We start from the raw sequence: 25,948 nt of genomic DNA on the forward strand, positions 1-25,948 counted from the left end.
CAGCGTTGAAAACAAAAGAATGCGTGGTATGCGTGCGTGTGATGTTTATCATGTTCTTGTTATTTCCTCTGTGGTTCTAGTATGTATTCTACATTTGACAAAATGTGTATGATTCAGTTAGTTTTGTAAACATTATATTTGTTTTCTGTCAGATTTAGCGAAATATTTGAATCAGCAAAGATGCCGATTATGGATATGAAGAGAAAGGCCGATGAGATGGCTTTAGTTCCTTCCAAGAGAAGCAGGACTGATATTGTTTCTACTCAAAATCGGGAAACGAGTATTGTTGCAGGCGTAAGTATTTATAAATCTGGTTTCAGTGCAGTGTTAGAAAGGGTTAGGGGGACACAGAAAATGGCCCTGAGTTAAGGTTCCGCTAATGGCCACCTCCCTTTCGATATAAATCTGTTTTAAACTTTATCTTTTTAATTCTGGTCAAGTTTAGGTAAATTACATTTTGCAAATTTACAGGTAAGATTTAATACTCTCTATAGAAACACATGTTCGTAGATAAATTTCTGCAAGCGGCAGAGATAAATAGTAATATAGTTGCATTTTTTGTTTGCAAGTGCACGGTTACTGGTGTAAAATCATTACAAGTGGTATACAATGATTAAGACAAGTGTGTGCATATTTTCTACTGGGAATATTATTTCTACACAGTGTACTAAACCCGTAGTGTGTGTTTACAAGTGTAATTACTAGTGGAAAGCCATATCAAGTATTGTAGGAACTCGTGTCTCTGCGAAATCCCGTGTTGTTGTCACAAATTTTGTTTACACGCGTACCTACTATATCTGACGCTACAACGCGAGCCCATCAGCTTAGCCTTGATCTGGGTCGGTTAAGAAGCGTTCGTGCTTTTTAGTGGCCGCCTACTACAGATTGGTTTGTCCGTTTCACTGTAATGTTTATAGCATATGTCCACACGCTGGAATTTATGTGTGAATTATAAAAGAGTTGGAATTTTTCAAGAATAACTTCTGGTGACTGCCCTAAATTCCATTTAATTATTGGGTGGGGGTAATGTTGTTAATTTCGTGTGGTTAGTTTAGATTTAGTTAGGTTATGTTTAGCTATTTTAGAAGCTGCTTATTATTATAACTGATATGCGTGGGTTATGATTGATTCATCTGATATGGTTTTCGGATTAGCTCAGGAAGCCGTTCTTAAGTATGTTTTGATTCTTCGGAGTAATCTGGCACTAAGTTCCTCGTAACAGGTTGTCTGTTTCGAGGAGCTGGTTGCAAGAATGCTCCGATGAATCGAATCGTTCTTGAGAACTGATTCGTGAACTGTTTGGGAAACAGGTCTGATGAATCAGTTCCAGTTACTGGTCGTCGCAAAGTAATCTTTTGCCTATTGTTTATTCTGGGTCTTTTTTAAAGAACAATAAGAAGGAAACTAATAAGAGAACATTTTTCAGCAACTATTTCGAGTGATGTTCCTAAATTTGACATCCATGATTTTCGTGATTACTTATGGTTATGTTAAATAACTAATCCGAATTCATTTTCCTACTGCCGTTCTTCGCAAATATTTGTTAATTTCTTGCCTTTTTTATTCTTCTTAACTACATATTCATCCATATTGTACTACTGCGCGAAAGTAGTATCTTTCACCTGTTCAGCGTTAGAAACTGTCATTTTCAAAAATTACGAAAACAATGTTTCAATGAAATTATAAACTTGTTTTCTTACCTTATTACTCAAAAGAGGACACAGTGAAGCACAAAAACTACCAAGCAAAAAACACGAACCAACTTAAAACACTTACCAACTTGTGCTGCGTGGCCACTAAAAATCACGAATGTCATCTGACTGAGTCAGAGCGGGTACGCAGCAGGAGAAGTATGAAGTGTGCGTTCGTAGGGAGCATTTGCGTCAGCAAAGGTGGGTTAACACATAAACAAGGATAGTGATAGTTGAAGGAGCTACTTGAATGAACAAGTTTGCAACATTCAGTCGAGGAAGAGGAGAACAGATGTGCTGACCACCCTAAAGGTATGGTTGCTACAAGCCCTACACATGAGAGCTGTTGCACCAGAAGTCGAGTTTAGTTACGATCTTGTATTTAGCTTATATTTTGAATTATTTTGAATGCTCAATAAAATTGTATATAATGAATTTGTAAAAGCAACATAATGAAGCTGGTTTTATGAAGCTTTGGTGTAAATTTAATACTTTTTAATACCTAAGAAATTGCAGCTTATTTGTCTTCATTTTTATTTTGAAACTCATGAATACTGCAAGAGTTGAGATTCAGAGTAGGCTATGCCACATTTTCACTTAACACAAGTCCAGGGAAATTTTCTGTGGATATATCAAAATTTGAACAAGTTCAGTTGCATTGTATTTGCTGTTAAAGGAGAACTTCATAATAGATGCTATAGGGTACATATTTTAAATTTAAGAACTTACCTTATACCATAATCCAATTGATTATCTTTAAAATTTAATTTTGCTCAATATCTTTGATAGCATAGCCATGTTCTCGGGCCATCTTGTGTAGGGGCTGCGGTGGCTCAGTTATAGTGCCTTCAACTCTGGTGCATGGGGTCCTTGGTTCGGTCCCAGCTCGCGCCAAGTGAGCTTTGTGGTAACAAACACCATGTGCGTAGGTTTTCTCGGGGTTCTACCACTTTCTTCATTCCACCATTTCCTTCATTTCTCATAATCACGTCTCCTTTAGCCTAGCCGTCATAACCGTGGGATGTAAAACTTAAAGATTTCACTTATTTTCGAGCCATCTTGTATGTAAACTTCGATATAACTGTTGTCTTATCTTGTTAACCTCCTGATCTTTGTTCTTTTAAGAGAAAAGCTGGCCCGAAAATATTAACAAGATGAAACAATAGTTATATCCAAGTTTACATACAAGGCGGCTCAAGCACATGGGTAGCGCTAGCCGAAATATTGAGCAAAATTGAATTCTGAAGATAGAGAACTGGGTTGTGGTGCAGGGTAAGTTGTTAATTTCATTTAACCTTTAATTACTCTGTTTTCACAACAAAACTGTTGGTCAGATTTTCACTTCTAGGAATTAGCAATTGAAATTCTAAAATGATTACATATTGTTTCAGGGCCCGCCTAGAACTTCAAGTCTTCTGGCTCCCATAATGCTTTTGGAAGGTCATCAGGGAGAAATATTCACAGCAGAGTTTCACCCTGATGGACAATACATTGCATCTGCTGGATTTGATCGTCAGATTTGTAAGTTCTCTCTCTTCTTTCTTCAAATTAATTTGTTATTTAGAGAATGTAAGGTTTACAAAGCTAACTAATTAATATTTTTCTGATTAGAGTATATACTTACTCATTAAAATTAAAGACGTAACTGTTTCGATAACGTAACGTTATCTTCATCAGATGTTACTTGGAAGAGATATCTTCATAGCATTAAATCATCATTCATAACAATAATAATTTAATGTTGAGAAAATATCTTTTCCAAGTAACATCTGATGAAGATAACGTCATGTTATTGGAACTATTACATCTTATTTTTAATTTCAATTCTTCGACAAATTTCGCAAAGACAAAAAGAGTTTGTACTAAATAATAATACAGTTCTCTGCTTTCAGTTGTTACGTAATTTCGTGGTGGTATTGGTTTTGTTGTTAATGTTAATCCTGGATATTTGAAAGTAACCACTGTGTCGAAAGTATTACTTGATATTTTTCAATCAGAATTCAAAGAACAGTAATATCTTCGAATAGAATGGATAAATATGACATTATGCGTTTTTTATAAATTTAGACATTATTTTCTTCCAGTTCTTTGGAATACGTATGGCGAGTGTGAAAATATTGGTGTAATGGGTGGCCATAGTGGAGCCATTATGGAGTTGCACTTTTCGACAGACGGAAACACTATTTTTACCGCTAGCACAGATAGAACCCTTGGTCTTTGGGATATAGAAACAGGGAATCGAGTTAAAAAGTTGAAGGGTAAGTATAGCTTTTATTGTGTGAATTTAATATAAGAACTTTCACCAAAGAAAGATTTCCGTTGTCATGGTAATGAGAGTTCATTTTGCATGTGGATGACTAACCAAAGATAGAAATATATTTCAGTATTATCGTTGTTCTGCTGTCAATGGGTATCTTGTCAAAGACTAATGAGTGAAAGACTGCAATTGAAGCATGATATTAAATTAGGAAAAATGGTTCTTGCGTACTGTTGTTCTTCTTATTTTGTACCAAAATATTTTCAATAGATAAAATCATCATCATCAGTTAGTAAATCTTCGTGCAAATTCTTTACACATTCCTGAATCGTTTGTCAGAATTATCATTTCGGATAGAAATTGTGGTCACTATTCTATTGCAGTGGGAGAATTTTCTCTCTATGTTTAAGTGGGAAAATAGTATAGTGTTGATTATACTATTTATTTCCTCTCACGGCTTCAGTTCATTTATAATAAATATCTCATTAGTGTTAAAGCTGTAAATGCCCTAAGAATCATATAGAAAGCATTGCGAAAATAATGTCAGAATTAGAAATTTACACCAAAGCTCGAAAAATCCCAGACAGCAGGTCACCATGGCGACACACAATACGAGTTTGGCGTTTAGCTATACAGACGTTAGTATTCCAAATTCTTACGTGCTAGTACTTACAGATTTTTATGTGCTGGATATAATATAATAAATTCGTAATAAAGTTCAAGACATAATAAAGTTTCGACACATAGGACGAAAGTGCTTTTGTTTACTTAGGTTGACATGAGTCGATTTTTGGTGGAAACTCTGATCTTTCGAGACTACACGAGTTAATTGTTTCACTCCGTTTATACTTAGTTCTGCTATATATTGTCTCAAAGAAACTCATTTAGTACATAGAGCAGTTGACGAAACACTGTAATTTATGATATTCTGCTTACAGAACTGAAGGTCGCGATCAAGTTTAGAGCAGACTTCCTCTTCTAAAATATTCAATTATAATCCAAAGGATTAAGATTGGGATTGCCAGAAGGCCAAATGTCATTGATGATGAAGTCGGACACATTGGACGCCAGCCAATGTTGTGTTGCTTTTGCCCTATACGCAAGTACGAAATCTTGTTGGAATATCCACTGCTGTCTAGCAAACATTGTACTACTTAAGGACTCCACAGCTATCTGCAGCATATCACCTTGATAGTTGATGGCTCGTACTTTAATCCCCGCCTCACAGGAATGTAATTGTGTGATGCTCCTTTTGCATCTTAGAACTTTGGGCATATACTGTCATTTTCGTGATTTTTTTCTTCCACAATGAAAAGCTTTTCAGGTGTGAAAAGAATGTGGCGGCGGAGACGTTTTGTATATCTCTAAGACAGCCTTTTTGTTCTTATTGCCGTTATATGACCCAAACGTGTTGTAAGGAATGACAAGTGCTTTATCGGTAGGCTTGCAGACTACCGATCTTTCTTAGTAATGCGTGACATGGTACAAGATGAGATTTTCACTTCCCTTGTCATGATTTTATACTTCCTGGGCATATTTGTGCGAATTCTTTGGGCAATGGCGTTAATGGCTGCTTGTGTTCTCATTTCTGTTCTTGCTCTATCAGCGACAGACGTCTCATTGTATCGGTAAATGGCACGATATATATATATATATATATATATATATATATATATATATATATATATATATATATTCGATTTGTAGCGATTTTAAGCTTCCAAATATATAGTGTTATCTTATTACATTTGCATAGTGCAATCACAGCATTGCTGTTTTCTTTGACTCACTGCTACATTTTCCTATGTAGCTGCTGCCACTCAGTTGGTGCAGGCCCGAAACCACCACAGAAATTTGGGGGGGAGGGGCATGAATATGTTAGGGGTCAAGTCATCAAAGATTATCTTACAAATATCTAAATTGTGGTTTTTGTATGAGGTCTGGAGGGGCCACGAGAAGTTTAGGGGTGGCAGCCTCCCCTAGTCCCCCTCTAGTTGCGGGCCTGAGTTGGCGTGCTTTGTGTCGTCCTGAGTTAAGTGTACCAACTCCTTTACGCCACTGGGAACTACTGTAGAGGCATGCGCAAAGAGGGACAGAATATATGGCAATGCTATGTACTACTCATTATTGCCGTTGTTTGTTTATGCAGTTTTGTTAGTTATATGAAGAAGTGAGTTCAGTATATTTGAACTTACGTATATTACTCGAATTACGAACACGGGACGTTAATATGAATACCGACTACTTGTTGTCTTGATTAAATTTAACTGGAAAAATAACAACAATACTAATGTGTTATGGTATACGAATATTTTACATTAATTGTTTTCTTTCTTAAATTTTATGTTCATATAGGTCATAATACTTTTGTTAATTCCTGTCATCCTGCCCGCCGAGGTCCACAGTTAGTATGCAGTGGTTCAGATGATTGTTCAATCAAGCTATGGGACATCCGAAAGAGAGGCCACTCCCTCAGCTTGAATAACACATATCAGGTTATAGCAGTGACGTTCAATGATACAGCGGAGCAGATTATCTCCGGCGGAATTGATAATGATATCAAGGTAAGTTAATTATGGTTTAAATTAATGAAGAAATGACTAGCTGAACCTGCGCTCTCTACACAGCGCATCATTCGCATTTGACCATAAATCTCCTTCTCATTCCTCACAACATATGTACATGTCCCTTTACAGACACAAGTGAAAGACATCTTGATTTTAAAAAAAATCGGCAAGGGGTATCATAAAGGGGAGATTTTTTCGATTATTTTTCTCAATATCTCGCACCGTTTGCAAGATTTGAGCCTACTTCCGGTTGGAGTTTCTAATTCATGTATGACCGGTGTTTTCTTTCTTCTTGCATGCAGTATGTAATAAGCAAATACGTTACATATACAATTAATTATAATGTCAGTTATATATGGTGTTCATTGGGCAAAACACTTAAAAAATAAAGATTTATCTTAAGACTCGAGAAATGGTTATCCTTCCTTTTTCACTATTATTTGGAGATGGAACAAATGCCTGAGACATATACAACCCCAATATACAACATTGTGCTGTTGAAATGTATAATGCATAGGATATGATGCTTTAGTTTTTTTTTTTTTTTAATTTCAACGCTTCCAGCGTAACCTTAAAAAATGTAATAAAGAAATAATTGCCATTTTTTTTTTAAATATTTAATTAGAACTGGACAATCTACGCAAAATTTCCAGTCGATCAGTGAAAACGTCATCTTTCTAGAGCCTGTAGTTTCCGAGATTTCATTCTCGAAAGGACTGACCACAAACATATAAACTTAGTTTAAAAGAAGTCGGAAGATGGAAGCACAACTCACATTCATTGATTTTAGAGAAGGCTTATTAAAATACAAAGGCTTTGAACAATAATTTTATATCATAAATTTTATGAAAAAGATATAGTTAACTAATTTAGACTATTTAAAGTACAAATACTTAAAATGTTTGTCCCTGTTAAACGTGAAATCATACATAACCGTAAATGAAAGATTTGAAAGCTAAAGTTATAAGTTGGAGCTCAGGCGTTTTTAGTTGCTATTGTAGCATTTTAATATAGATAAAATCACGTACCTGAGCGTATTTGTGTTTTATTTTTTTGATGTCAGACTGACGTCATCTTCCAGACGTGTATCATGAATTGCGTGTTGAATTGCTGATATATTACATTTTTAATATTGTGTCTTCCTCTTCCACAAAATTATCACGATTAAATAAAACACAAGTACGCTAAGGTACGTGATTTTATTAACCTATATGCATGTTTTAGTGGACAGTGTACCAGTAGAAGATACATTGATTTGAGGGACCAGAGAAGTCCTGAACCCCATGTCATGTGTCGTGATTCTTATATCCAGGACACAAAGTATGCATTTTATATATATATATATATATATATATATATATATATATATATATATATATATATATAAAGCGTTAAAGTGTTCATATAATAAAGTAAAATAAAATATCTAAGAATATTTTTGCCCAATATTACCTAATAGTTGTCGTCAAGACTAACCTTATAGTGCAGAACTTTGAGATTTGAGAGCCCGGCAGTTACGTAAAACAGCGCTCTCAGAATTCTGACCTGTGAGAATAGACCTGAAAACAGTTTAATTGGGCTCACTTTCTACATTTTAATATATAAGTCACTCATTAAAATTTATATATATATATATATATCTTCCAATATCATTGGATTTGCTTTTTAGATGTAGAAATAAAAGCTTGTAAAAATTTACGGATTTAGTTATTTCTAATAATATTTCTCACCAGTCATGATGTATATTGATCGAGACATTAGCAAGAACCAAGACACTTCAAAAATACTGAACTTAGTACTTCATTTTAATGGAAAATATGTGTATTCTAATGAATTACACTTTTTTTTTTTTTTTTTTTTTTTTTTTTTCAGGTGTGGGACTTGAGGAAAAATGCTATCCTTTACAGAATGAGAGGGCACTCGGATACAGTCACTGGTCTGTCCTTATCGCCTGATGGTTCATACGTTTTATCTAACTCTATGGATAACACGGTTAGGATCTGGGATGTAAGACCATTCGCTCCGCAGGAACGATGTGTAAAAATTCTTACAGGGCATCAGCATAATTTTGAAAAGGTAAAGATTAATTGCTTATGTGCTTATCTATAAGAATATTAAAAGTTCTGTCTTAGAGAAAATCTGACAAATGTGTATAGCTAGAATAAGATGGATTATTATGTCTTCGAAAGACTAGTCTCGTCCGAATGGGAAAGCACTGCGTTAAGAGATATTCAAATCGAAGTTCCTTTTAAGTCTATGAAAATATATACTTTATTATAGATTACGTAACGTTGCTTGTATGGAAACGAATTACAGCAATGAATGTATTATTTGAGAGCACAAGTAAGTGTGCATATTGCCGGTCACAATGGATTATAGTAACAGAAACAAAAACAAAAGAAAAAAGTTTGTTTTCAGGGGCGAATTACTGGGCTTAGGTCGAACACTTCGCGACATTAACAGTGTACAGCCGTAAAAATATCTTATAAAATGATGGTTCATCATCTCTGACTATTTTGAATCCCAAGGATGAATTAGAAATCGTAAACTTGCTACTTTTTCTGAATGGTTTAACTCATTGTTCCTGTGACGACTACCCACGGGACAGCTCTGCATGTTTCCTTTCCGTTCTTGAATTGTCATGAAATTAAACTGTAGATACACCGTACTCATATGCTGGGAATTTAGAATCCTATGTTTTAATGCGTGTCAGAGATTTCGAATCTAATATGTTGGTGGATAATAAGGTGTGAATCAGGTTTATTGTCCCAAAACGAAAACTAAGAAAAACAAATGAAGCATGATTCCCAAACCAAAACTATTTATTTCGTAGACTATAGGATACATACATGAATTAAAATTTCTTCAAGCAGACAGCATATGGGCCTTCTTTTTCTGCCACGCAAAGCTTCTTCTTGAAATTGGCAAAAAGAGGTTTTCTGTGTTTTGCAGCCACCTGCTTCGAAATACGGGTCCAATTTCGCTTAAATTGCGTTATGTTCTCCAAAAGAAGCTTTTTGGCAACCATTTCTCTCTTCACTATAGCCCAGAACCGTTCAATTGGTCTACACTGTGGCACAGACCTCGGGTTGTCAACTCATGACACATATGAGATTTGATTGTTCTTCAAAAAACGGCACGGTGATCTGAGCATAATGGGATGATGCCTTGTCCAACCAAAATAAAATGGGTTGGGTAATGTTCAGACTATGTATCCATGGCAACAAAATGTTTCGTAAACAATTGGATATATACATTTCACTGTTTAATGTTTTGTCGGTCACGAACGCTGGAGAAAGCCTCCTATCCTATGTCAGTGCCTGCCACACTATCATTTTCTTTGGAAATTTGGATTTCGGTTTTATCATGGCTTCCAGAGGGCTTGGCACCCTAGTACAATGGATACATATTCATTAGCATTCATCTCTGAAGCGTCCCATTCGACTTTTGTTTCATCATCGATGATGATGAAAAAGTTACCTCCCGAAGTTATGGCTTTCTTATACAATTTTGCACAATTTTTCTTTCCTTTCTGCAATTCATCTTTTCGTATTTTTGCCACTGTCTGTCCGTGAGTGAATTCCGGCTGTTTTCCGATTTCTCATCACTGATGCTTGCGAAATGTTTAGTTTTAGAGCAGCTTGTCGCGTTGACAGATTTGGTTGTTTCACGAACACCTTCTTTGTTTTTTCCACCATCTTCTGGTTACATGCTGTGCGCTGGGGCCCTGAATTTGTGTTGTGTCGAACTTCACCAGTGTCAAGAAATCGTTTAATAACTGTTGATCCTTCACACACACACACACACCTTCTTCTTTGATGTAAGACACTGTCACCTGATGATCACCATTCTGCTCCTGAAAAAACCTGGCAATCGCAATGTTTTGCTTTTCCGTCTTTTTTGATTTAGGCATACAGTCCATGTGAACCGTATTGTCGCTATCAAAGATTCATAGGTCACTGCACAATTTGGGTGTAAGGCGCCTTCACTCCTTGCTCCTGTTTCTCAGTGGTGCCAACTCAAAGTTTGGGACAATAAACCTGAATCACACCTTATTAAGAAATTCCTATAATTTTTTTGTCGTTAATTCGAGCTGCAACAGTTATGTAAACCTCCCTCTGTTTTGTACTGTTTTAATTGCTTTTATGACTCGCGCAGTATATGCATTTTCCAGCAACCATGGACCTTATTCTGTATCAACCTTAACAGAGGTTGCGGAGCGTAATGGAATGCACAACTTTCAAACATCAGTAATAACTGGTATGCCTATATCGCAAACTTAAACATAGATTTTGCGTTGCTTTGACTCAAACCGTAACGGAATGGGGTCCTATAATGACTTAAATTAGGTTACCATGCTGCAAGAATCTTGCAGCTGTCATTAAAAATCTTGCGACCCCATTTTTCTCTGTACTGTTTACACAATACAACTTTCTGAGAGCAAGAAAAATATCTTTACCCATGCAGAGCTGCACTCTAGTCGATAAATAGTGAAGAATTCGTAGTTTCGGAAGCGGCGAAACTGTTTTTTCTTTTCTTTCTTTGTCAGTGGGAGGGCGATAGCAGGTAGCAAGCAAGACAACCCAGAAAGTTGGCATGGTTTGACTCCTTGCAAGATGAAAGAAATGTTGCATGACCCTTTCAAGACTTTGTTTACATGGAGAAATAATGTAGGGTTGCAAGATTTTTTTAAAATGATAGCTACAAGATTATTGCAGCGTGGCAACCTAGCTTTACGGACAGATAATACCAATTGAGCTGCAAGCATCGCAAACAGTGCTAGCACCGCAAATCAAATTTTGGTGCTTTATTTCACAAAGCTGAGTTTTAAGCTTATATCTTGCGTTCTTATGTAATACCGAGGCTATGAAGAACAGGAACTACTATTAACATGGATTCCAAATCATGGCCGAGGGATTAAATCCAGTGTAGTTTATGAGTGAACAGATTATCATGCAAAAGCAACTTTCAGAGCATATTCCATACCTCACCACACTATCTCGCCTCATGGAAGAGAGCTGTATTACAGGACCGCTTCACCGACTCCAGCTAATTTAATTGTTGATCATGTAAGCTACTTAATTAGAAACAGCCAGAAATGTCATTACGAAGACAGAATAAGATTGTTTTGAAGATTTTGTGGAAGGAAGTGGACGGGGCAGTAATCCAGATAAGCGCTGTTTTCTGAAATTGGCATTAATTATTTAGTTTTTCCAACTGTTACCCAACAACGGATGCGTCAAATATGAAATAATACTGTCGACAAAGTGGATACTTTCAAATATCTAGGATCAATATTAACAGACCATAATCAATATTAACCATCATATCCACGAAGAAATTAAATGTCGACTGAAAGCAGGGAATTCGTGTTATTATTCTGATCTAAATATTTTGTCGTCGCGATTCGGTCGAGGAGTTTGAAGCAGTGTTCGAAGTGGGAAAAAAAAGAAAAAGAGAGAGAGAGAGAGAGAGAGAGAGAGAGTAGGTTTTATTAAGATTTTCACTCGACATACCGGCTATCTAAATGTTGAAATTCAGTGAGGTATGTTACCTAAAAGATTACATTTCTATTTACATAATGACTGAAAACCAGGAGAGCTTCTCTTTACTTAGGAATGGGGGGGGGGGGGGTAGCGCATGGTAGACTTTGATCCATCGCCAACAACTTTCTGAAAGAAAAAAATAAAAAATATCCCTTTATGTTGTATCACAGAGAATTATACGCGAAAATGCTCCAAAACTTCGGTTTTTATAGTAATTTTCTGTGGGAAAACTACTCGATCCCCACTCGAATAACGGATATTTCAAACCCTTGTAAGATCCACCTCCCACAGCAGACAACCTCTAAATCCGCCCATGCTCAAAACACGACATTTATATGAATTAAGAAAATACATACATACGTACACGAAAGAAACAATTCAATATGCCACATCAAAATATAAACTAGATCAGGGTGTCTATCGGTCACGAAATCAGAAAACGGTCATGAAAATCACGAAATTTAGCTTTAGGGTCACGATTTTTTTTAAATTGCACAAATGTAAGTACAGATTGGAAAATTTCGTTCTATAAAACGTCAAAATTCACCACCAAAAATGTCTATGGTCGGCTTTAGACGCTACCACATCGCAAGCCAAGTACGTTTCTGTTGCATGGATGAAAATTCGGCCTAATTCGCACCCAAATTTGCTCTTGAAAATGTTAGGAAATTTTATGATTTAGTGAAGAAAAGGTCACGAAAAGTCGCGAAATTTCATTTTGGAATTTTAGTAGACACCCTGTAGATGAAATCTAATCACAAAAGGTCTATGAGGAAGACCTAGGCGCAGATGAGAGGATAATATTAAGATGGATCTCGCAGAAATAGAAGTACAAAGTAGAATCTGGATCCAGTTGACTGAGGACAGAAGTCAATGGAGAGCTTTTGTGAACGCAGCATTGAACACCCGGGTTCCATATGCATGGAGTTAGTTATTTTGTTCCCCAACAATTTCATCTGTTTTTATTTGTTTTAATCCCCAACTAGTAACATCTTTTTCTAAACTTATAACAACGACGTAGAGACGTTAATGATCTCAGACTTCTATAACTTTTTTTTTTATTGTTTTAATGTTCAAGTTCTGAATTAAAAATATTTTTATTGATTTAATAGTAAATCGAATGACGTACAGGTTGAAGATGAAGATTATATAAAGGCCAGTGTAGTTAATAACTCAAAAAATTTTAAAGTTAGAAATCTGAGAGATTGATGTTAATTGTTATTGAAAACTAGTCTAAATCCTTTCTTGCTACGCTAACTTTGTGGTAATAAAATGCTGTCTTGTGTAAGATTTTATTGTATTTTTGTATAATATTTAGAAAGAACTGATATATTGTCGTTTTTTTCCGTCTCTGTATTCAGTGATTCCACTTTTAATTTTGCTTTTTATCATGGTGAGGGGGACACGGTGGCTTAGTGGTAGAGCGCTTACCCCTGGTGCGTAGGGCCCTTGGTTCGATTCCCGACCAAGTAAGTTTGTAGTAGCCAACATCGTGTCGTGGGTTTTTCGGGGTACTCTCGTTAGTTCTCCCACATTCTCGTTCCACTAATTCTTCCGTCGTCGTTCACTTGTCTTGATCATCGTGCCCCTTAGCCGGAAGGACATAATCGTAGGTCATTTAACCCCTTTCTGCATGATTTTTTCTTCTTTTAGCGAAAAACAAAATAATCAGTATTGGAAATCCTCTTATGGGAACTTGAAAAATGAATTGAAACTTGAATTTTAGATTTTTCACTTAATTCCGAAGAGAAATAAGTAAGTGCCGTATATGACACACTTACAACTCACAAAGAACATGCCAGATAACACCAAAATCTCTTATTCATACACGTCAATATCTCACACTGCAGACAAAACAGTCATTTGGTGCCTTTGATAAATCACGAAAAAGCTAAAGTGAAAAAAGAGTATATGCCATATATGGCACGGCACGGCATGCGGTAAGGGGTTAACTGAACGATTTTATTTTATCGTGTCGTTATAAGATTGATTGCAGACTACTTTGTATACTCCTGATAAAAGAGGAAACAATTACCGTAGTACTTGTAACGAGTTAGTAAGTTATTTACTTTTTTTGGGGGGAGGGAAGGAATGTTAATGATACTTCAATATTTAACCTATAGAATATGTTTTCTAATTCCCTAGTTATTAAAATGCAAATAATTAACTGAAAGGGTTAAAATGAAACAAGAACCTAAAATTCTGATTTCTTCGTTATTTCGCGAATCAAAATTTTTAGATAGCAGTGGTTGGATGTCTGTATTGTTAATTGTTAAAAGTACAGTACATTGTACTTCAGGATAATCATTTTTCCAATAAATCCTTTTTATATCCATTTTTCTGGCATAAATAATTTTATAAATTTTTACTGGAGAAAATAAAAAATGGAAAGGTAGAGCATGAATAGAACAAATTATAGTCCGGAATAGTTTTCCCCCATTACCAAATTTTCTACCGTTTGGGTTAAAATAGATGTCCCCTTTGACCTCGCGGCCTCGAAAAGAATTCTTCACGAAGCAGACTACGTAAGGAGCGATAGGACACTCAATGCTCTGATGCAAGCTAGATGACTATTGTGATAAGGAATCTCAAAATGCTCCACTGCAAGCAGAGAGAGAGGTAATTCCCCCACAATGCTCCGCTGCAAGCAGAGAGAGAGGTAATTCCCCCACAATGCTCTACTGCAAACCAGGAAGGAAGAGAGGTCTAGAGCTCTACTGCAAGCTAAGGTAGGGAATTTGACCATCCAGACACTGATAATTGTCGCTGAAATCCTCTCCGTTATATAGGTGTTCCAGATGAGGCTGGTGTCCCTGTTGTGTTCAGCTATAGTAGTCTATATTATAAAATTGAAAGTAACTATGTTTGTGACTCTCAATCTTTTGAACCATCCGACCGATCTCGATCAAACTTTCAACATAGATAAGGTTCGGGCCTGGGATGTTTTCTTTATTTCACTTTTACAGTGCAACGAAAGGGAGGGGGAGGGAGGAGGTATATGACAAAAAAATAAAAGTAAAAGTGACTGTCTGTGTGACTTCATCATGTTTAAACCACCCGACCGAAAGTAACCAAATTGTCAACATAGATGAGATTCAGATATAAGGTAGTTTTTATCATATCACTTTAACTGTAGAACTTAGGGGAGTAATTATAAAAATAAATAAAACTTAATAATTCTTGAACCATTCGACCGATCTCGATCAAACTTTCAACATACATAAGGTTCGGGCCTGATATGTTTTCATTATTTTATTTTTATGGTGGAACCTAGGGGAGGGGGAGTGGGAGATATATGTAAAAGAATAAAAATAAAAGTCTGTCTTTGTGACTTCATCATGCTTTAACCACAGGACCGATCTTAATCAAATTTTCAATATAAATGAAGTTCGGACCTGGTTTTTATCATATCACTTTGACGGTAGACCTTAGGGGAGGGGGAAGGGAGGGGACAAATATATAAAAATAAATAAAACTTAAAACTTAATAACTCTTGAACCACCCAACCGATCTCAATCAAATTTTCAACATAGATGACGTTCGGGCTTGGGATAATTTTTATCGTTTAACTCTGACGGTGCAACTTAGGGGAGGAGGAGGCGGAGATATATGTAAAAAAATAAAAGTAACTGTCTTATGTGACTTCTCTCTTGACCCATCTGACCGATTTCGATCAAATTTTCAACATAGATTTTACGTTCGGGCCTGGGATGGTATTTATTTATTCACTTTTTGGATATAACTTAGGGGAGGAGGTGGGAGGGGAAGATATATAAAAATAAATAAAACTTAATAACTCATGAACCACCGGACCGATCTCGATCAATTCTTCAACCTAGATTACGTTCGAACATGAGATGATTTTTGTCATATCACTTTGACGATGTAACTTAAAGGAGGTGAAAGACATTTACAAATGATCAATATTAGTGTCGAATCTATAGTTTTTGAGGTCGCTGAGATGAACAATGACATTTCTGATGTCATTTAAATCCAAATCGAGTCTTGCAAAAATTGTGGGAGGAAAAGGGGATATATATATATATATATATCGAGAGAGAGAGAGAAAGATAAAATCAAAATTACCAATATCAGTGTTGAATTCATACTTTTCGGGGTCGCTGAGATGAACAATGACACTTCCGATGCCGTGGCCCGCAGACCGCAACATGGGGAGGAGAGGGGACATGTAAAAATAATCGAAAATGACCAATATTAAGGAGCGCCTTAGTAATAATAAAAAATGACTGACTAACGAAACATTACTATTTTTTCTTAATTCAATTCAGCGAAGCGGGTAATTGATGCTAATCCATAGTAAAATGCACGTAGGTGATGTTTGTCAACATAAGCACATGTCGGTTGTTTGTAAATAAAACCGTGTGGGATAATACAATATAAAATGTTGGTGTCATTTTTTTGGATAACTGATTCATGCAACGAAAAGGAGCACAATAGTTAAAAGCACTGAATATTAATGTCAGCTTAATAAAACTGGTTTATCTGGATTATAACAATTGTTAGTGTTTTAATATAATCGTTCATGTCTTATTTCAAAATCTTTTAGATCTCCTCTGTTGCTGCTCCCGCCAAGTGAACTTTGTGGTGGACAAACACCGTGTGCGTGGGTTTTCTCGGGGTTCTCCCGTTTCCTCCCACTTTCTTCATTCCACCATTTCATTCATCTCATCATCACCGTCTCCTTTAGCCTAACCGGCATAACCGTGGGACGTAAAACTCAAAAATTTCATTTCATTTTTCCTCTGTTGCTATATGGTTAGCACAGTGCCTTCACCGTGGCAGGCTCAGGTTCGATTCTATGTTAAGCTATAGGTCAATATCTCATAGCCTCAGTTCTGAAAAGTATTGTCTAGTTCTAAATCAACCAACTAACCTTGCAAAGATCTTCCAAGTAACATTGTCTTTATGATCAATGTTGACATTTTTCAGCCGAAATATTAAAGAAATTACCTATGTTTATCCACATAGCAGGATATAGTCAGTTAAGAGTGCATCTTCAATACGTATAGTGAATAAGTGCTTATTTAAATTATACGAGGGAGGATCAGAAACTAAGGTTACAGGGCTGATATTTCTGGAGTTTGGTCTGTTATACAGGAGTGAGAAATATGCTGTAATTTTAATACATGGAGTTGGCAACTGTGCATTTTCAGCCACCCGCTATCTACGGCGCTAGTTGTATGTAAACAAAAATGGCGACTGGTTTTGAAAACTGGTCTCGTGAAGGAATCCGCTCAGTTATTCGATTTCTGTGGGCGGAATATTTACCCACGACTAAAATTTACCAGCAACTGGTAGAGGTTTACGAAGAGACTGTAATATCTCGTCAGCATGTCATAGAACGGTGTCGGAAGTTCGCGCTGGTAGAGAAAACATTACCAACGAGGAGCGCAGAGGCTCACCTAACATGCTGTTAAAGCAATATCGTTGGGACATCATCGACCACCCTCCCTACAGCCCGGACCTCGCTCCAAGCGACTTTCACCTCTTCCCGCACTTGGAGAAGCATCTCGGAGGCCATCGCTTTGCTTCAGACGAGGAAGTGAAACTTTTCTCGACAACGTGACTAAACACGCAAGGTCAGGATTTTTAACAGGAGGGAATCTTCAAACTCATCCCACGATGCAATAAGTGCCTCAACCGATATGGAGACTACGTCAAAAAATAATCTAATGTATGTGTAACCGACTAAATTTTGCACAGTTACTTAAACTTAATGTTTAGGCTGAACTAAGCCAATTTTGTACTACACCTTTCTCTCACTACAAGAAGAAGATGATGATTTAATCAATCCTAGCTGGTGTAGCCAATTTTGTAACGTTCTATTTCACATCATAAAATTAAGTGAAACATACCAAGCAAAATCCTGGATTGGATCGTCAATTTTGTAACGACCTTATTTCAGAGCCGTAAAAGAAAAAAAAAATAAATAAAATTAAAAAAGTAAGAACATTATAATAATGATTTCTAATTTACACGCGCAACGGAATTTTAAAATCAATCGCAGATTCTTCCTCAAGCGGTAGACCAATAATGAGACTTTAGTCAGTGTGCCATCTAGCACATGTTCGCCACGAACGTACCATGTACATTATTATTATAATCTAAATATGAATTTCTGTAATGGAATCATAGATTCAAAGTTGTAGTTATTTATTGATTCTCACACACACACACACACACACACACACACACACACACACACACACACACACACACACACACACACACAAAAAAAAAAAAAAAAAAAAATCGAATTACAACTTAGAAAGGTTGACATAAAATTTTTAAATTATTGTATTCGGAATACATTCGAATTTCAAATATCTTGACTTTGCATCATTTCAGTTTTCACATTTTATCACTACATAGATTTCAATATACATGTTATTATTATAGCAAGATTTGCATACTCATAGTTTTCCGGTACAAGGAAGAGAAGATAAACACATAAATGATACATTACTAATAGCTTCTTTTGGCAGGTCAAACAGATCAAAATAGGTTACTACTTTTTAACGAAACAATACTCATCAAAATGCGATGTTTGACTACTACTATTTCATATTATTATACATTGATCCATTTATCCTTCATTTAAGATTCAGAAAAGTACAGGAAAGAGATTAAAAAGGAAATGATAACGAAAAATGTTCCGTGCACATTCATCAAATATTGCATATGTGCCCGTACTTATATACTACGGTACTATTCCACTTTGGGAATCGTTTTATAATTCATATGTTCGTAGCATATTATAACATTGGCTTATATGCCATGGGTCACATTTTACAACATAAAAGCACTACATTGATTATCACTATTAATGAGCATGAAATATCTACAAATGAATATGGAAAAAAAATGTTTAACACTTTCCTGATTATACTATAAGCATAATGTTTAATTATATGGATCAGTACATCGTACTACTCAAAAAAAAAAAAAAAAAGCGACAAGTTGACCATACCTGAGCTAGCCTAACCCTTCAAGTTACATCATTTAATCGTCGGAAAGTTTTTGTACCGGAAACTAATTCTATAGTCGTACTTGATGCATACTAAAAATTTTGATAATAATATTAATGGATTAGCGGAAATATCACGATAATGCCGTTAGATGCGTAACGCAATACAAAACACTATTCGCACATAATTGTCATGCTACTAATACATACGGATGAGATTTTTCCAGTTAATGTCTTTCAATATTTCAAAGGTTAAAACACAAATGGTCCCATGTATTAGGGTGTTTTCAGTCCGAATGATTCGATAAAAGAGAAAAAGGTAAAACTTGATTTTACCTGCTTAAGGGTTGTCAACCTCGTCAGGACCCTCCTAGCTCAAACTTCTACATTCCGATGGAGGAGCTTGATCCAAGACCATCACTGGTGGAGTTCACAGCCAAACGACCGTCTGCCCCGACGACTTTATCAAAGGCTTGGTCGATCCTCTGGTGACGCGTTTCATCCAAACGTGTTTAATTAAAATTTAGGTTAGAGCCTCCAAATTTGCTTGCCTAAATACACTGTAGGTTAGTCCAGATTGAAATTTTATAAACTTTGATCCAAAAATAAGCCAATTTAGGCTTTTAAATTTCGAATTTTCCTGGAGGCTCTACTGCGTCATTTATTTCACGGCAATACACTATAGTGGAGCGTCATGCATTCCCTGGCTACTACAAATCCAGCTACTCCATAATATTTTCATATTGTAAAACCTAACATTTTATCATAATTACTTCCCTAAAATTTTAAAACTTAATGAAGTATTAATATATATGATATATTTAACTACACGAATAATTCCTCAAGCTAAGAACAAAATATTTATATACATCACCTAGTTTTGTCTTTCCATTCGCTTCAAGTAAACCAATAGGCATCCCCCACCTCTTCGTGTCTTCTAACCTCGCCGTCGCCATCTTTACCTCGCTACCCAGCAAGCACAAGACAGTTGAATGCCAATCACCGATGCTCGACACGACTAATTGTGCGATGCCATGGGTGAGTTTTAGATAAATAAGAACTTTACTATTACCGTGTTAATACCAATACCTAATAGAATTTACCTAGCAAATTTAGAGGAATCCGATATAATGTTAAAATCATTTGTAATTAATCTTGATTCAAACGTAACGTTACATATGATTATAGTGCGCAGATATAGAATAACCTCACCATCTAGAGGCTTGCATTAATAATAAAAACATTTCCACACAAATAACATTAATAGTTAACACGCAAAAACAAAATCAAACGTGTATTTGAACTAACGGCACGACTACACCAAATGGGGGCCACTCACACAACATAACAGAAACAATAACAACAATAATGTGAAGTACCGTAAAAGAGTACGTTACATATGTACTATCTGTTGTATGAAATAATGTATACATGTTTCACTTCAGGCTTTGTAACCTTACTTTCTGATTATTCTCGTATTATTTGCACTTAATACCAATAAGTACTGAATAATAATTATTTTCTTGTAGAATTTGTTACGTTGTGCATGGGCTCCTGATGGGTCTAAAGTGTCTGCGGGATCTGCGGATCGTTTTGTGTATATTTGGGACACGACGTCGAGAAGAATATTGTATAAACTGCCTGGACATAATGGTAGTGTAAACGATGTGGATTTCCATCCTAAAGAACCAATTGGTAAGTAGGATTTTATTCCGTAATTTATGGGAGTATATTTTTGTTATACAAGTTCCAAAGAAAATTAAATTTTTATTTACACATTATTATTTGAAAGGATCTCAATTATGTTCTGTAGAGTCAAGTAGGCTGAAAATAAATGCATGAAAATTGTTGAAAGATTTGGTGCAAATCAGAGAACTTCGAGAAAGCCCCAGGTGCGAAATTGGGCGCCACAAAACAACTGAATTACTGAAGAGGCTCCATCACTGCGAAATTAAAATACCGCTAATTTTACAGTAATTATGTGATATATTCAAATAGGTAAAAGATAATCGAAAAGTGGAACAAGAGCTCGCTAGACAATATTATTTTACATGTGATACTGTTATCCGACTCACTTATCTGCTTTCGATTTCCAGCTGTTTAGAAAACTGGCATTTATTTTCGCGTTTTTTATAAGGCTGCAAATGGAAAGCTATTAGGTGACTCGTGATAACGGAATTTCATGCAAAATAATATTGTCTAGCGCAAACTTGTTCCATATTTCTATTATCTTTTATCAATTTGAAGATATCACATAATTACTATAAAATTAGCAGTATTTTAATTTCGAAATGATTAGGCGTCTTAAAACATGCAGTAGACAATAATTTACCCAAAGTATTTTCAGAAAAATAAGTACGAGAATTAGTTGATATCATGTAAGTTTTAGGAGCATAAAAAATACTTTTCCGTTTTTCTTGAAGCATATAGAATACTTTCCTTCTTTTTGCGTTTCTTGGAAAAATTTACTGATTTAAATACTTTTCATAATCTTAAAATTCAAATTAAGAAAAAAATGGTTACCAATAAATCCTCCCGTGGGAAAATTAAATATTCTCCAAACGTATCGAAGCAACGTGCTGGTTCCATCTTCAATGGTAAGGTAGCAAAGATAAAAATGGATGAGAAACATGGTATAGAAAAAAAAGAATACATACCTCCAAATAAATATAACGTGAGAGATGGGTACCAAAATCCACGAGCAGAGCACAGTGCGAAAGAAAGAGCTGAATTGAAGGAAGCGCGGTGCCTATGTTACGTCACTGTTGGCTGGTCTAAAATATACATCAATGGTAGGTAACCAGATTTTATCAACGTTGCCAAAATCCAAATTTAAAGTTGGTTTATATTTATGAATAAAGAATGATTCTTTAATCTCCCGTTGTTTTTCATGATGATATAGAGATACAAAACATTTCTATTGTAGTTATGTATTCCAATTGAAAAACTTATAGTTGATTTAATTGTTAATGATTGTAGTAGGGAAAGCAAATATCTCGGATAAAATATAATGTAAAATTGGATAATTTTAGGAGAGTTAGCAACCCTGCTTACAGCATTAAGGCATACGAAACAAGCCACAATAGTGAGAATAAGTGGAACAAGAGGAGGACACTATAGCGTACAACTTGAGCCTCCAATTTTAAGGGAAATGATTTTCTTAATACAGTCACTGTTGCTAAGATCCTATTTATTTTTGAGCAGTTCGTCGTCAAAATGTTACTTCTCAATTGATTTGAAGATTTATTTCTTGGCCATGGGAAACTTCTCGAAAACATTATTTAACAATACCTTCCCCCCATTTGTACATTTGTAAGTACAATACCTCCTCCCCCAACTAACGTAATAAAGCATTCCGTAAACCTGTAAGTAACTTGAATTTTATGTTAGTCGAATTAGGAAATGAAATATGTAGGTAGAAACATTCGTCCTTTAAAAATGTCACTCAGTATATAATCGATTTCCTTCACTGCAGTGCACTCATCCTTGTTTCCATGACAAGAACACACATTCATTAAACGCTTGGGGTTGGTGATTACAACGTTTTTTCAGACACGCAATGAGGTCGTTGTCGTCTCGAAACTTTTCCACGCAGGTGAGCCGTCAGTCATTCAAACAGCTAGAAATTCGATGGCACTAGGTCGGTACTGTATGGGAGTTATGGCACCATTATACTTCTCAGTTGGCTAATGTTGCTTAGTCGAGTGTCACGTTGATCATTCATGATGGTTTAACAGTCTATCTGCACCAACAGGAAATGAAAATTAGTCATAGGTTAGGTGGTAAAGAACCAATGCGTGTACCTACAAAATTTTATTTATCTAGTACCTATCATTACCTATCAATAGTTGTGCCTTACTTTTTGACCGACCTTTCGGTAACTGTTTTCGCGCAGAAAATACCCACCCAGCAACTGAGATGCCATAACACCTTGCAAACATCAGTCGCTGGCCCAGCTAGTCAAAGATCAATTCCTAACCAAACAGTTTCGACAAAATAAGTACTTAAAATCACATACAATGTAGATGACTTGTCAGTCGTTGCTCTCAGCTGTCAGGGTTCTAGTTCTAGTTATCTCCCTTTCGGGAGATTTATAAAGAAGTCCCAGCCTTATAGCCCAGTGGATTGCTTCACTAAATTTGTTTTAATTGTTTTTGAAAACGTAGATTTGTATAAAATGGCGTGTTCCAACATGGAGGAATTTGCCTGTTTTAAGTAAATTTGTTTTTACACTGTTTGTAAAATTACTTGGGGGTTATAGGCTCAGGGCATAAAAAATGTAATAATATATAAAAATTGTAAAGAAATTAAATTTCGTCAAAATTTAAAATTATGAACAAATTCACAATTGCACAATTGTAGGAGCATGACACTCCAGGTGTAAAGATGTCCGTCGCCATCTTGTTCCCCGTTGTCAGGGTTGGACAGTTGATTGTCAGCCGTTGTGATGCTACATTTACAGATGGAAATCGGTTTCTGCGAATTGCCGCATACCTGAAATCACATAAACATGTGGTCAACTGCCAGCCGTTGCGATGGAGAGTTTTAGTGAAGTAACACTTATGCTGGAGGAGACTATTTTGAAATTCACTAGTACATATAATAGTAATAGGTATAGAGTCGGTATATCGTTCTATTAGTGAGCACTTAAAGCGCATGTTTTACTTGAAGAAACCGTATAAAAAGTAAAGACTCACTATATATGAAAACTTCTTTCTTCTTCCAGTACTTTCAGCGTCTAGTGACAAACAGATCTATATGGGAGAAATTGAGTAAGCTGTGAAATGGTCATCTTCCAGTGTTATAGCAGTGTTTGTACAAACGCTAAAGAAGAAAACAGAGAAAAGCTGTGTGGAGAAAAGTGCGGTTAATTTAAAATAAAAGACTTATAAACAGCGCCTGTGAATTGTTAGAGTTGTGTGACTTTATAAAACTGTAAAATCAATACATTATCACCGAGTATTGATTTTTTTTATATAAGGGACAATTGTATGTATAAAATACGTAACTCATGCAAATAGTTATACCTGAGTTTTTCTGTTTAGTAAAACACTGAGTTTGGAAAGTGATATTATTCACGAAATTAAGGCTAGAAGCCTATGTGAACAATGCTTATAATAAATAATCGAAAAACTTAAAACTAGTGTCTTCTCTGAGTTTAAGCTTCGAAACTGCATTTTTGTATGACAGAGTTCCAGGAGTTTACGTATCCTGTTAAATTAAGGAATTTTTTGATATAAAATCTGTTATTTCTTCCATTTATCATGTATAATAAGAGAGAGAAAGTGTTTATTGCTTTGTTTCGCTGTTTTGAATTCTGTGTTAAAACTGTTTTAGTAGAGTTTTCCATTTTCATTAGTTAGCAGAGTCCACTGAAACCGTCTTCGCGTAGAATTCGAAGGGCAAGGCAGGACGGTAACCATCCTCTTTCTTAACTGATCTTATCTAGATCGAGTGTTTATTTTCCAACACCATGTTGTAAAGTTTCTAACTCAGAAATGAAAGTGCTTTCTACTGTTCTTCGCATATAAACTTTTATCTTATTTTTGTGAGTAAAATCACTACTTAAATATTCTTAAAACAAATTGTAAAAAACCCTGTATGTATAAATTTATTTTAAAAAATTTGATTCATATTTTCAGTTCATTCATAGTCTCTGAATCTTTATATTAAGAATATATATTTGTTAATTCCGAACTCATTACATTTTTTTGTAATTATTATCGTAAATTGCAAACAATTTTGATCTAAAATAATAATACTTACAAGAAACTTTATTAATTGGATAATTTATTGTTCGAACCAATCTGAAACAGTGTTATCAATTTTGTTTACCTGGTGATGTTTCATCGTATTGTATAAAACAGTGCATTAAAAAAAAGTCATTGTAAGCATCTGTATGAATCTATTCGATGTGTGAAGTGTTCACTTTGTTTAGATGAGACTCTACTTACATATTATGTTTTCGTAATGCTATGTGTGGTGAAACTGCATAGATCAATATTTAACTTCGAAAAGTTTTAAAAGGAAGTGATTCCAAAGCGATGTATGCTTTCTGTACAGAAAAAAGACAATATGAAATAATATGAATGAAATAAAACTATCAAATATTTTAAAAAGGAATTTGGTTATTTTATTTTATACTGTATATTAACCGTATTTGCTTTCAGCGTTACGTATTAGCTATTTTCCTACACCGAAATTTGCTGAAGGATAAATTTTTATGGGACTTACATTTTGTTCTGCATTAGATAAGATTCACGTTACATTCTTATTAATTGATTGGTACTGGAGAGTTCGTATCAATGACTATACAATAGAGCTGCGTGTAATATTGTTGTATGTGTTAACAGAACTTCTGCCAAGCTGACGGTAGGAAAATGAAATGAAATCTTTAAGTTTTACGTCCCACGATTATGCCGGTTAGGCTAAAGGAGACGGTGATAATGAGTAATGAATGAAATGGTAGAAAAGAAAGTGGGAGGAAACGACAGAACCCCGAGAAAACCCACTCACATGGCGTTTGCCCACCACAAAATTCACTTGGCGCGAGCTGGGATCGAACCAACGACCTCATGCATCAGAGGTGAACGCTCTACCACTGAGACACCGTGAAAAGTGGGAAATACTGGACCACTTTTCGTCTTCTATGAAAACTGCCTCAGTTTCTGTTTAATAAATGGCATGCGTTATCTTCAGTTCTTAAGTCCAAAAGAAGTGAGATCAGAAGTATTTAAAAGAATAAAATATTGCGTACATTCTGTGCGACATTAATATTAGCTAAAGTGCTTTTTTTTTCATGGTAAAGGTAGGATTAACGGAAACATTTAAAATATATAAAGCTCTAGTTTCTGAATTCGATTCCAGCTTTTTGGTGGATAAACACCGTGTGCATGGGT

General features: G+C 35.5%; 1 protein-coding gene across 1 annotated transcript; it reads left to right on the top strand.

The window, feature by feature from the left end:
* Positions 1 to 6: 6 nt before the first annotated feature.
* Positions 7 to 25,172, top strand: LOC145684143 (U5 small nuclear ribonucleoprotein 40 kDa protein). Its single transcript, XM_081756085.1, has 7 exons — positions 7 to 294; positions 3,083 to 3,212; positions 3,776 to 3,949; positions 6,304 to 6,512; positions 8,388 to 8,591; positions 20,579 to 20,744; positions 23,776 to 25,172. Exons 1-7 carry the CDS (start codon positions 181 to 183, stop codon positions 23,823 to 23,825), a joined length of 1,047 nt encoding a protein of 348 aa, XP_081612211.1. The 5' UTR covers positions 7 to 180; the 3' UTR covers positions 23,826 to 25,172.
* The last annotated feature ends 776 nt before the right edge of the window (positions 25,173 to 25,948 follow it).

The sequence above is a fragment of the Thermobia domestica genome, chromosome 4 (genome assembly GCF_964235325.1).
Source record: "Thermobia domestica chromosome 4, izTheDome1.hap1.1, whole genome shotgun sequence".
Classification (NCBI taxonomy): Eukaryota; Metazoa; Arthropoda; class Insecta; order Zygentoma; family Lepismatidae; genus Thermobia; species Thermobia domestica.